This window comes from Crinia signifera, chromosome 8, assembly GCF_055691185.1.
Source record: "Crinia signifera chromosome 8, ASM5569118v1, whole genome shotgun sequence".
Taxonomy (NCBI): domain Eukaryota; kingdom Metazoa; phylum Chordata; class Amphibia; order Anura; family Myobatrachidae; genus Crinia; species Crinia signifera.
In genome coordinates, this window is record NC_139224.1 from 90283869 (window position 1) to 90297656 (window position 13788).

Sequence of the window (13788 nt, forward strand, 5' to 3'; positions counted from 1 at the left end):
AATTATACCAAGCTCCTAGGATTTGCTCTCGCAGCTCTACGTTTTGTTTGTGTATCTCCTATTCTTGTTCAGACAATTCAGTACATAACCAGACTGGTCAATACATAAGAAAATGTAAAGATTTAGGTTCTGATTACCTGGTTTTAGATGTTTGTAGTGTTCTGAACACGAATATTAACTTTGGTCTACCTTCAATTTAGCATTCTAATGTGAAAGCAATAGTGAAATTGCATATACAGGAATAATTTACATTTAATTTAGTTTAACTGATCATCTCCCCTCCATTGCACCATTGTGCAGTTTGAGGAAATGAATGGCCAGACATGACCATGAAATGTGAACTACTAATATAATAGTTACGAGTATGATTGTATTTGCATTCAGAGAAGGAAGCTTTCCTTAATGTTAAAAATAAAACTAGGGTACTTGTTTCCTAGCACGGCCACACCGATCAGAATCGCGCTCATCGGGGGTAAAATCGGGGCCATCGCGGGCATCGCGGCCGCTAAAAAAATCGGGTGCGATGGCCAGACGCGATGCCCGCGATTTCCCCATAGAGAACAATGTTAAATGCCTCAATTTACCCGCGATGACCACGATTTCCCATAGGAAACAATGTGAAATGGCTCAATTTAGCCAAATTATCATAGGGAACAATGGTAAATGGCCCCTTGCGGGCTTCCCAGGTGTCCATGGCGACGCGGACACCTGGGAAGCCCGCGAAGGGACGCGTTTACCTGTGAAGGTATCCGCGTCCCCTCGCGGGGCTCGCTGCGCTCGCCACGCTTCGGGCTCGGTGGCTCGCTGCGCTCGCCACACTATTCTATTCTCACTCCACGCCCTAGTGGATAGTAGGGCATGAAAAGGTCGGAGGACGCGTACCGCCGCCCCTCGCGGGCTCGCTGCGCTCGCCACGCTTCGGGTTCACGTTGATGGCGGGGTGGCGTCAACTACTTTTGGGGGGACATTTCAATGTTCAGGGGTCTTTTTGGCCCATTTACTATTGTTCCTATGCTGATTTGGGTCAATTGATCCATTTAACATTGTTTCCTATGGGAAATCGTGGTCATCGCGGGTAAATTGAGGCATTTAACATTGTTCCCTATGGGGAAATCGGGGGCATCGCGTCTGGACCATTTAAGCATTTTTAGCTGCACACGACGCGACCGACGCGATTTTTCACTGTTTTCAATGGAAAAATCGGGGGCATCGCGTCGGTCGCGTCGCAGGCCACTCAAATTACCCCCGATGGCCAAGATATGTGGCCGTGCTAGGAAACAAGTACCAAAACTAGTTGCATTATTAATATAATATGATTGGTAAAATTCTTTATAAATGACTACAGTTCATATTCTCCACCACTCCTTAAGAAAATAAAGCTTCCCTTAGCCAAGCTAGGGATTGGTTTGCTACTGGAATACCTAAGCTCTGGGTATTAATTGAGAGATCCTTTCTACCCAATGTCCGCCTCTCAGAATTATTCTGGCTCCCCCCAACAGGCAATGCCTGTTTGGTCGGGCCCCGGTGTTACTATAAGAGCCACCCTCTCAGATTGGCATACATTAGTTTCAGGCGATGAGGATCTATCTTTGCCGGGCCCAGATCTGTCCCTCTTGACCGTGGCCTATCTTGTCCCAAATTTGAGGTTGGATAATTGGCATTCAGCTGGTATCGCCTCCCTAAAATTGAATTGCCCATCGTGCACCCTCTTGTCCTTTTCGGAGCTACAGGAAAAATATGGCCTCCCCAAGCAGGACTTTTAAAAGTACCTCCAGCTACGCCACTGGTTGACTTCACTTCCTGGTAAGCCCAAAGTAGCTCCTTCCCTACCTAAAATTATTGCTGCTAGACTGTCGTCCCCGGTTCAGAGGCGGAATATCTAAATGGTGTAATTATCAGATTGACAGGTATAAGTCGAGACAGCCCAAACTAGATGAGAATCCGACTTATCCAGGTCTTTGGAGGTGGAGGATTGGGATGCTATCTCCCACGTTTGCTTTAAGCTTTCTAAATGTCTTAGCCATTGTGGGATGCTTTACAAACTCTGCCACAGAGCCTACTTCACTCCACAGCGGCAACATAGGATATGGCCTTCGGCTTCAAAATCTTGTTGGAGAGCGTGTGGGTTTGTTGGTCTATCCTACATATATTCTGGGAGTGTCCAGTGTTACGCCCGCTGTGGACTGAGGTATTCTCCCTCATAGGCGATGTACTGGGGACAAGGGTGCCTGAGGATCCTATTATTGCGTTGTTTCATTACGCTACGCATCTCCCTTAGGAGGATATTTATGTAATGGGGCATATATTGGTATCCACTAAGGCAGCTATCGGACAGCTCTGGAAGTCACCTTCTGTCCCTGATATACTCCATATTAGTAAGGTCCATGAACACTTTCTTTTTGAGAAGGCTGACTGTACCTACACTTCCTCTGCTACATCGATCCATCACAAATGGTTTAAATGGAGCGACAACAGAGAGAGGCAGGGCATTTCCCTCTTAGGCCATGCCCAGTTAGATCGATCTGTGTTGATTTCACCCACTCAAGATGTTGATACCTGAATTGTTTATCCTCCTTATATTTGTATTTCCTCACCCCTGCTATAGCTGCACCACAACCCTGGGGCACCTACCCCTACCACCTGTCCTTGTGTCCATATTCCCTTGTGTGTCTGTCTGATTATGTTGATTATTTTCCCTTTTCCCCTTATCTTATTATTCTAATTTAAGTCAAAAGGGTCTTCAGTCCTGTTAGACATCGAATTCAACTGTCTAATTTCTATGTAACTACATGCTACTGTAACTTTGCTATGTGAAGTTTGTTCACAGCTGTTTGACTTAATAAACATTTATTTCCAAAAATAATAAAAATAAAGCTTCCCTAACATCACTAGTTTCAGACAGTGCCAAATACTATTGCTGAATGGGCTAACATTATCAAACATAAAGAGGGTAAGTGGAAAAGGTCACATGGAAACCAATCAAATTCTATTTTTCATCTAGTATATCCTAGAAAAAGATAGCTTGAATCTGGTTGCAAACCTCACCTCATGTCTTCAGTGGGAAGTTAGCAGCAGGGAAGGCTTTCCATTGTTATATATGGAAGAGCTGAATAGTTTCCAAGGAAAACCTTAGTCCATAGTAACAGAAGGGTAGAGTCATTACATATGCCAATAGTGTCCCGAACATGCACTGGTTTTTCTTTATCATTGTACATTTTCTCAGTTGTAATACATTGCACCTTAACCTATTCCTTCCTATCAATGTGTTTAGATCTCTCTCAGAAGCTATGTCCGTTGAGAAAATTGCTGCCATCAAAGCCAAAATTATGGCAAAAAGAAAAACTACAATCAAAACCGATTTGGACGATGATATAACAGCCTTAAAGCAGAGAAGTTTTGTGGATGCAGAAGTGGATGTTACCAGAGATATTGTCAGCAGGGAACGAGTATGGAGAACAAGAACTACTATCCTACAAAGTACAGGAAAGGTGAGTTTTGTTTTATCAAAGTTTTTCTCCCTTCATATTATTTTCCAGATTGAGTATTATAAATTGAGCTGTAACCCAATATACTCAATGCCTTTAAGCATGCAGCTACAATCAAGAGGTTTGTTTATTCGCGGCCATTATCAAGATGTGTAATGCCCAGGTGTTAGGTGTATGTGTCCATCAAATTCTTCTTACACTCCAGCTTAGACACACCGTGACAGAGAGGTAAGCAAAAGGGAAACCACCTCTTATTGCAGACAAAGAACTGCTCTATCAGGATCAAACTCATTTATTAGCTTAAAATTATTCCTATGTAGGAATTAACAGTAGTAAACAATGTACAATGTGCAGTAACGAAAAACATGCAATAAAATTAGTTATGAGAGGGTGTCACAAGGTGGTTCAGCTTTAGGGACAGTCATGGCGAGCTGTAGCAAATATGCCTTTTAAAAGCGGTATCAAAAGCTGGTTGACTTTGGGACACCATTACTATATCCAGTAGTAGCAAAAAGGCCTTTTAAAGGTAACATTCGGGTGAAGCATGTAACAAAAGCTGGTTGGCTTTGAGACACCGCAATAGCAAATAAGCCTTTATAAAAATGGTGCACACATGTAAGATGATGAAGCCACCTGAACTACTGCATTCGCATTATGGGAGAGCATAACTGTGGGAGAAACTCTTCCAACTTTAGCAATCAATACAACATAAACAACTGTGTAGCATTGGTATTTATGAAGAGCACATGTGCTAAACTCCTTCCACTTTCGCTCAAAACATTAATTTTACAATCTATACCATCTGGAGAGCATCAGACTTAAGAGGCATGCTAACTGGTCAATGTGGCTGTCAATAACAATTTGATATTGACTGCCTGTGGGTGCCGCCATCAAATAGGAAGGAGGGGCGAATGCTTCATAGAGCAGCATGTAATTGCCTTTAATCTTCCAGTTCAAAGCAAAAATAGACTTGTCAGGCAAGTTTATTTCTGCTTTTGATCCCAGGGCCGCACATCGGGATCGAATCATCTGCATCGAAGGTAGTTAAGATGATTCGATTCAGGGTCAATTATCAATTTGATTTAGAGTAGATTTTTCTTCTAGAAGTAAAAAAATCGAAAATTGCCCTGGTTACATAGTTACATAGTAGGTAAGGCTGAAAAAAGACTTGCGTCCATCTAGTTCAACCTGGTATTAACCTACAGCACCTGGTGTTCCCATGTGGTCTCCCACCCAAGTACTAACCAGGCCCAACACTGCTTAGCTTCCAAGATCAGACGAGATTGGGCCTATCCAATGTGGTATGGCTGTAGGTATGTTGGTTTGGTGACCATAGAATAATTTCTCCTGGGCTCAGTGGAGACTGACATATATATATATGCAGGCTTTGGACCGAAGTCCGGGCGGGTGACTGGCGTTGTGACGCCAGCCGCCTGCCCCAGCACACTGTGTCACGGCTGGATTTACATGGAGATGCCCATGAAATGCTGGGCATTTCCATGTCGTGCACAGAAGCCATGCACATGCGCATAACCGATTTATGCGCATGTGCAGGGCACAAACACCGGTCCCTTGTGCGATCATTTGAGGGACCAATGTAATTAGAATTGAGGGCCCATGTACAGTATTAACATGTGGACAGCAACAGCATTAGAGAAAATATTTGTATTAACTGCTCCCACTACCATAAGTACAGTATTAACATGATGACAGTATCAGTATATTATACTATTCAGTGACTTCACTGAGGGCGTATACGCCCTGATCACATGCATTTGATTCCCGGGATTCTCACTGCACATGCATGTGATTAGGGCGTATACACCCTCAGCTACCCAAGGGGGACATCATCCTGCATCGCTGAACGTGACCCGGGTCGCGTGATGTGCACGTGACCGGGTCCATTGCCAGGCAACACCACGGACGCGGCCGGGGATCCCGTTGATCTTGCTACCGATATCGGCAATTGGTGCCTGACGCCGTGGTCCCCACATTGTCTCTTGGGCCACACTGGAGCGCATTCATCTCCATTCCTCTTAAAAAAACAGGCAGAATATCTGCCGTATCTGTTACATATGTCATTCACTTCCGGGTCGCATGACCCCGTAGTCGAAATGGAATGTTTGGTACCTTTTTTATTTTTGTTACTGAAAATACCTTTTGCCTTGCTTAAAACAAATGTATTTTTCAACATACTGCCTCCTATACTAATAAGGTATATAACCTGTATATTATTCAGATGGTTCTAATATTTTTAAAGTTTTAAACCTGTAATTGTACTCGGGTGAATCATTTAGACAATTAGTCCTCTAGTATAAATATGAGCACTGAGCTCACAGTTGGATACTTGCTCCTGAGGAAGCCGGAGGTACACTATCCGGGCAAACGTGTTGAGCTGTTTAGAAACTTGTTTGCTGACACCATCTCTGGAAGTTTGGTGACCTGTCCAATCCACCTACAGACGTCCCTCACAAAACATCTGGACTCAACCTTTTTGGGATAACTGCATGATCCCTAATTCATCCAGCGTTCAAGAGGTAGATCGCAAAAAGTGGGAAGCTTGAGCCCTTGAAATTATAGGGCATTTATCAGGACTGCTGTGTCACCCCAGTCTGGACACAAACATCCACCAGACCAAATAGGATGGTAATATGAATCTACATAGTCAGTTTTTCCATGGGAAATTTCCTTCATAATTAACAAGCAAAAATATCCTGGTGATATGTTTTAACAGTGCATTTTGGACTTTACGTCTAATGAGTCATCATATTATTAGTTATACTTTATATGTATTTTAATTTCTTAAATTTATTAAATTTGTTAAACATTTTTGAGAACCGTCTGGTCCAATCATTGCTACAGCCAGCGCTGGCACATTTCCTTTCTTTAACCTTGTTGTAACTTAAGGGTCTGACCATCCTGTGCCAGCTGCTTCTGATTGCGCACCACACATACACACTTTCTTTTTCATGCAGCCATTTGTGCTTAGTCTACTCATGTTCTATAACCTATCCCGCCTCATTCCAATAAAGCACCTTTGGGATGTGGTGGAAAGGGAGATTAACAGCATGAACTAATTCACAAACTGATCGTATTGAAGAGACTTTAAAAAAGTTAAATCCATGCCACAGAAAATTCACTGTTCTGGGTGTGAATATAGTTAAAGTTTTTAGCCAGTTTACCTTAAACCTCTGTGTAAAGAGTTGGTGTAAGCCCATGGGTAGCCGACTCCTAGTCCTTGAGAGCTACCAACAGTTAACGTTTTCCAGGTCTCCTCACAGTATCACAAGTAAATTTAATTGGCTCCACCTGTGGATCTTTTAGTGTGTGTGTGATGACTACACCTGTGCACCTGCTAGGTGAGCTGCAAAACATGAACTGTTGGTAGCTCTCAAGGGCTGAAGTTGGCTACCACAGGCATAAGAAATCGGCAGGGTTGGTTGCAGCTTGTCCTCTCTGGGGCAATACAGATTGGCCTCTTTTCAAGAGTAAACCTTGCTAAGGTAAAAGGGATTAACTAGCCATTCCATTATAAATAGAGAGGCCATATTACAAAGATGGATAGAAAACCAACTTGCTTCATCTTCTATTAGACATAGCCTGTGTAACTTACCGGAAGTAGTTATAGTATTGCTTTTATAGGTACTTGTCTAGTTTCACGGCGCCAGCATGGGCGTGCGCTACTTTCGGGTTCTGCGCTCGGCAACATTTCTAAAATAAACTAAATAAACTTCATACTGACATGGATAGTTCATACCCCCACTATTCACGTTGGCACAGAGTTGATTTTAGATGGCGTGGCGAGCCACCGAGCCCCGCAAGGGGTCTCACGACGCAAGGCTATGCTGGCGCCGTGAAACTACACAAGTACCCTTTTATAAAAGCTGTATATAAAGTGTTTAAACTGATGAAAAAGGGGATATGTTTCTCGAGACTTCTGGGCAGTAACATCTCTTAAGTAAGATTTAGAAAATGTTAGCTTTGCAATCTAGTGTCAAGCAAAATACTTTTCTACTGTTTTGTGTCTGCTAACATTCCATGAGTTTTTTTGGCTATTTTACCTACAAAGATTTGCTATGGTAGATCTTCAACTCTTATTTTTCCTTTTCTTTGTTCAGAACTTTGCCAAAAACATATTTGCAATTCTTCAGAATGTGAAAGCAAGAGAAGAAGGTCGAGCTCCGGAACCACGGCCAGTGCAGACGACAGCACCAACAGTAGGTGGACAGGACACTTCCTACTGCTAGAATATTTTACTTTGACATATTTGAGAGTGTTTTTTTTTTTTCTTTGCGACAATGTCACGGATTTTGGTTAACAGTTCATTTTAAAATTGTATATTTTTTTTATGGTGACCGTGTGTATGTGTAAGTTTCTGGTCCCACAAAAATGTAATCCATTTTAAAGGGGGGTATTCAATCTGGGCCGATATTCCCGACAGAAGAATTATCGGCACTCACTTATTCAATGCTGCTGTTAATGACAGTATTAAAGGGGTTCAAATCAGACTTTTTTAAAAGTCTGATCTGTTTTGGCGGAAATGGCTGTGGATTGTCGAATTCATTGCCATGTTTCTTTTTGCCGATTTCAGGACTTCCCGACACTCTACTGTCGGTACTTTGAATACCAGCAGTCTAATTACTGTCAGAAGCTGTTAAAAACAGCCTGGATTCCGACTTTCAGGAGAGTCGGAATCTCGGCTCGAATATCCGCCATAATCTGTTATGTGTATATTTATTTTTGCATTCATTCACATGAAGTAGCTGGTAGGTGTATTGGTTTTTAGTATTTTTTTTTTTTTTTTTAAAGAGTAAACATTTTCCACATTGTCCACATGTCTACTATAATTTTTAGTGTCTTAAGCTGTGTACGCACGATGCAATATGAGCGCTGAGCAACCATATTGACAGCGATTTGTTTGTGCTGAAGCGATAAATCGCTGGGTGCATGCTCCCGTGTTCAGCCTCCTAGTGGTCACTGGTTGCTTGCTCCTGCAATCAGCCGTTTCCCTCTGCAGCTCCTCTGGCAAAGTCTCCTGTTCATCAGCGACCATCTCTAGTCGCTGACAAAAAGGAGATACTGAGCAATGTATTGCACCGTGTGTACACAGCTTAAGTTCCGTTTCTATCATCCAGCACATTGTGTATACACCCTATTGCAAAGGTGTGCTTTGAATTGTTTAAATTTTAGTTTGTTTGTATTTTTCAGGACCCAACATTAAGAACCAAACAGCCAGCCCCACAAATCTACAATCGGTATGATCAAGAAAGGTTCAAAGGCAAAGAAGGTAAATTCTGAAAAAGTCATCCTCCTTCCATTCTTTTTGCACTTGTAGTAGGGCATCCAAGCAACCATTCCAGGGATTTGGCTTTTTATCAATTGTATGGCTATTTCTCTTTTGGTTTCTGACCAGCTCACAAAACCATGACATTTACAGATATGTTCTCATACATCTTTGCTGTAATTTCACAAAACAGCCCTGTGAGACTCGGCTATTGATGGGCGTCCTTTTTTTTTCTTCTTCTCTGAAATGCATATGTTAGAACATGATGCAACTAGTGCGCATTGGAAAGACAGTGCTGATTAATTTGCCATGTGACAATTGTATATCTAGGTTTGACAGAGTCTGACTTTCCGTGGAAAATGTTATAATACCTCTGCTTATTTCTATGTGCAGTACCTTTTGTGCTTCATATATAGACTCGGCTTATTCCCTGTGTACGTATGTCCTACTTGCATCGCTTTGCTTCTAAGATGGGGCATGTCAGCTTACCCACGCCAGGCACCTTTGTGGCATTTTGAAGCTAGATGTATGAGAACTTATCAATCATAAGCATACATCTACCTAAATTTTTGTGCACAAACTGCCCCAATGCGTTTCCTGTTAAGGTATCTTGGGATAGATGTATTAACATGCCATGCATGTTGTTGTGGTGAAGTGGGTCCTGACATCGGCTGCTTGTATTATGACATCCGTTTTGGAAGTGTGTTATCCTCCCCTGTCGGGGATATGAGTCCTCCCATAATGGATATCAGCTGGGTCTCCAACCTTCTAATGTTCAGCGCCGCTTGCTGGTCTTCGGTATCTTCACATTAAAACAGCACATGTGCTGAGTAATGTTTTCATGGGATGCTGTATACCAGGCACATGTGCTGTTTTAATTTTAAGATGCCAAAGACCAGCAACAGGCAGAGCATTAGAAGGCTGGAGACCGTCAGCGCCAGAAAAAGAGGGTGATCTGTGACGGGAGCTGCATAAGGAACGAAGCCCAACATCGCCAGATAATACATAAGATCCCAGCGCACTATTTAATTTATAGAAGCGCCGGTAACCCTCCTGCCCCATAAATTACCCGCATCGCGGGTGTCATTCATCGGGGGAAGCTCTATCCCCTGCCATAACGCACAGGTATATCGCATATTCCCCTGATCGACGGATAATACATCTACCCCCTTGTTTTTTTTATTTCTGTGTTTTTGTTTTTTGCATTGTGAGCTAACCTGAAAATAGTTCTAAAAGGAGTCCAAGATCTCTCATGCAATTCATTTAGGGGTAGATGTATTATCCGGCGATCAGGGGTATATGCGCTATCCCCGTACGTTATGGTAGGGGATAGCGCTTCCCCTGATGCATGACACTCAGGATGCAGGTGTTTAACCTGAGGAGGCTTAGCGGGAATGCTTTATTTTAAACTGAGTGCCTTGCTCTTACCTGATGTATGCCTTCGTTCCTTATCCTGCCTAGTTGTTTTTCGTCAGGGTTTTCTGGTGCTGCGTGGCTAAATATATTTATTTTTCTTTTTGTCTTCTTTTCAAACAACTTTATTCTCATTTAACACCCAGCATCCCCTCCACAGCACCTGCTAATCACTGGCATCCTCTATATAAAGCTGCGCATGCGCCGAGGAATGAAAACCGGTGCATGCGCCGAACATAAAACACTAGGAGTGCATGCGCAGAACATAAAGAGGTGGACAGAGGTTATGCAAGGAAGCGTATCCCCGTTGGGGGAGGCTAATGCACTCCCATTACGGATGCCGCAGGAATAATACATGCAGCCGATGTCAGTACCCGCTTCTCCATGATAACATGGTGAAACGGGTCAGGACACTTAATGATCGAAAATTATGATGATGTTTAGCATGTTAAATTTGATTATAAAAGTACCCCATAGCCTAGCCCCAGTCCTTATTCATTGTATGTGTTTTTTGCATATTGCAAAAAAATAAAATAAAAATAAAGGCAGAACTGATCGGAACAATTTTTCTAATATAAGTTTACACAACGATGAACAAAATAAGAACCCAAAGGGTGTATTCAGGGCACTTAAATAGACTCTCCTAACAGAGTGTAACACGTATAAATAACCTGTTTCATTTTTGGCCACTCAGATTTTGAATCTGTAAAACTTGGAAATGTGCACTAAAGACCAGGTCAAAGTTTCTCAGCTAATATCCCATCACTCCTCCCACTCGCAAATCTATATAATAATTGCAGAAGGTTTGGTCTGTCTTCTCAGTGTGTGCAGTGAAAGCCTTGGAGTGCACCCCACTGCTCACACTGGGAGGGAGACTGGAACATGTGAGACAGAGAAACTGGGTGCGGACAGTGGAGCATGGGACAAAGTGGACCCTGTGGTGACCCAGGTCAAATAGCATCATTTTGATATAATATTCAGCAGCATTCTTGCCTGTCCCAGTGTAAACCTGCTGTATTATCAAAGTCATTATTCAGGCTTATGTTGATTTGAACTACATACTGCTTAAACTCAGCTATTTTTTTAATGGCCCTTCCAGCAAACAAATATTTATTTTGTAAGGTGCGAAAGTGCCATCTTGGAAAGGACTTCAAGAGTCACTGACCTGCCCAGGCATTTTAGCTGTAATTGAATCAGCTTAGAAGCAGCAGCCTGGTTCCTTTCTGATTGATTTTAAGGGTCTGAGATCATGCTTTTCTCTCTGCAAACAATAACGCAAAGTGTAAGATCACCCTCTGCAAGACTTTATATCTACTTGTCATTGTCATCGACAATTTTAAAGGGCCTTCTCTCTGAAGTGCTTTCTGTCCCACTGACACATTTCCAGAGTTCAGAGATTTTGAGCTGGATATCATGGCCCCAGTAAGACCCACATCAATAGCGGTGTTCTCCATGGACTCTTGACACATCAGTTTGCATAACCTGCAATTGCTTACACTAAACAGCCTTATTGAACCAAGCTGAACCGAAGATGGATTTTTGGGAGGTTTGCTTCCATTTTCAGTCAGTTCTCCTTCAACCAACAGCTTTCAGCCTTTATCAGTTCCGAAATCTAGGGAGTACTGAAGTCTGTGGAAGTTCTAATAGTTGAGCATTTTCCTTGGCCTCACAGGCTGTTCATAATGTACCAGACCCACCCTAGTACACTAGGCAATTGGGGGCGACACTTAGAGCAGTCATTAGTTCTTAATTTGCTATTAATGTACCCCTGTTAATTGTGACTGACATAAAAAGAAAGATGGAGGACAGTAACATGCCGTTCGCAAACCATTTATGCAAATTCGACCTTAAGTCATGTCGACCTTGGCCCATGTCGACCTTAAGTCAGGTCGACCTTCCTGCCAGTCGATCTAGTGGGGTCGACCTAATGACTGTAGACCTAAGTTCATTCTGACAGATGTCCCAATTCCGTTACCAAGATAGACCTGCAAAGTAATGGGCTGTAAATTACATGTACATTCCCTATGGCTGGGACATGTTAAAAGGATGGAGTTAAGAGTTAATGGCTTAAACTTAAAATGTCTTTTTGGGCAGGTTTCCATAATTAAGCTAAGCTAGCAAGGGGATAAATATTGGAAAGGTTAGTTCTCCAGGAGAAGATTGCCATGTCTGTTATGGCTGCGATATTGGTAGGAGTAGGAAAGTAAAGCGAAAAAAAGCCATAATGGTTACTGGCAGGCTTTGCTCATATAGACATTAGGATTTAGGACCTTATTCTGATCCATACGCTCCCCTGCGCGTTCGCCCAAGGGACTGATGGTTTGCAACTGCGCTTGTGCTTACTTAAGCACACATGCAGCCGCTTGGTGCAAGAGGACACTGCGCATTGCATGTTCGCACCTAGCAGTGCGGGCGTGGGGCAGCGGAAAGGGGCTGCGCCCGTGGTAACATACAGCGTTTTATGGGCAACACCATAGAGGTGTTTTTAGATCTGCGACCATTTAATTATTTTGTCCCCGCGTGCAAGGCTGTGAATGGATGTTTATGCTAAACATCCATTTGCATGAGTGCAGTGATATTCGGCTAGCCAGGGTGGACGTTCGTGCGAGTGGCATGCGGCGTATACATGACGCGCAAAGCTGCGAAATTACCAGATGTTTTGGTCCATCAGAATAAGGTCCGTAATGTGTCAACTCCAATGCTGAGCTTTTGTTCCACTTTTCCGCATGTGGATGAAACCATTTTTGCTCCTAGACCTAAGCTTAAGCACATAATTGTTTTGAATAGGTGTGCGTAATTGGACCGCACCGCCAATTGTTTAATCTCACTGATCGCATCCAGAAGTAACGAGTTAATCCATGCAAAACGGCTGAACCCTACTAAATTGCTGCCTGCGACCCCTTTTCACACATTTCTGATCACAAATGCAAGCAGAAATGTTGGTGGCGTCTGCAGCATGCATACCCATACTACAGCACACCTTAAGAATAGTTAATGCTGCTAACTTGTAAAGCCTTGGGATTATCATAGATCCTTTGTATCTTCCCCAGAACATTTTCAGTAGAATAAACAGGGATTAATTGAATTTCACAAAGGAAAAGCTGCCAAAAATCCCTATTTTTCTCCCAAAATTATTGAGTCCATATGAATATCCAGCTTTAAATTTAAAATAAATAATAAAAAATCTCTACCTTTTATTCGTCAATGAAAGAAAATGATTAAGCCTGGTATGGTTTCTCATGCATTGTATTAATACTTTTCTTTTGAATAGCATTGGAATTGTATTTCCTTTTTTAACCACTCACCTATAACACTACCAGTCTGATTTTGTTTGCAGAGAAACAACTAGCTAAATAAACGTATGTCATGAAAGTTGTGTGCATCAAATTAGGGATTTTCAGCTATTAGGTCCTGCTATTTAAATGAAGATATGTGTTTGTGTAAATTGTGTGGTATTTTTTTTTCTCTTGTAGAAACGGAAGGTTTTAAAATTGACACTATGGGAACATACCACGGAATGACGCTGAAATCTGTGACGGTGAGTTTGCAAAAATTGTACTGAATGTAGTTTGAAAATTTTCATGGTCGATTGCCTTAAGAAAATAA

The 13788-nt window shown here is 42.4% G+C and overlaps 1 protein-coding gene and 1 non-coding gene across 2 annotated transcripts in view; one reads left to right on the forward strand and one right to left on the reverse strand.

Annotated features, from left to right (window-relative positions):
* Positions 1–13788, forward strand: part of CDC73 (cell division cycle 73) — a 103111-nt gene that overhangs the window by 30619 nt on the left and 58704 nt on the right. The window contains exons 7-10 of the mRNA XM_083156792.1: positions 3272–3488; positions 7604–7702; positions 8694–8772; positions 13656–13720. Of these exons, the coding sequence (XP_083012918.1) occupies positions 3272–3488; positions 7604–7702; positions 8694–8772; positions 13656–13720 (460 nt within the window). The remainder of the gene's footprint in view (positions 1–3271; positions 3489–7603; positions 7703–8693; positions 8773–13655; positions 13721–13788) is intronic.
* Positions 4682–4800, reverse strand: LOC146032576 (5S ribosomal RNA). The gene has a single exon (XR_014458004.1). It is a non-coding gene; the product is annotated as a 5S ribosomal RNA (ribosomal RNA).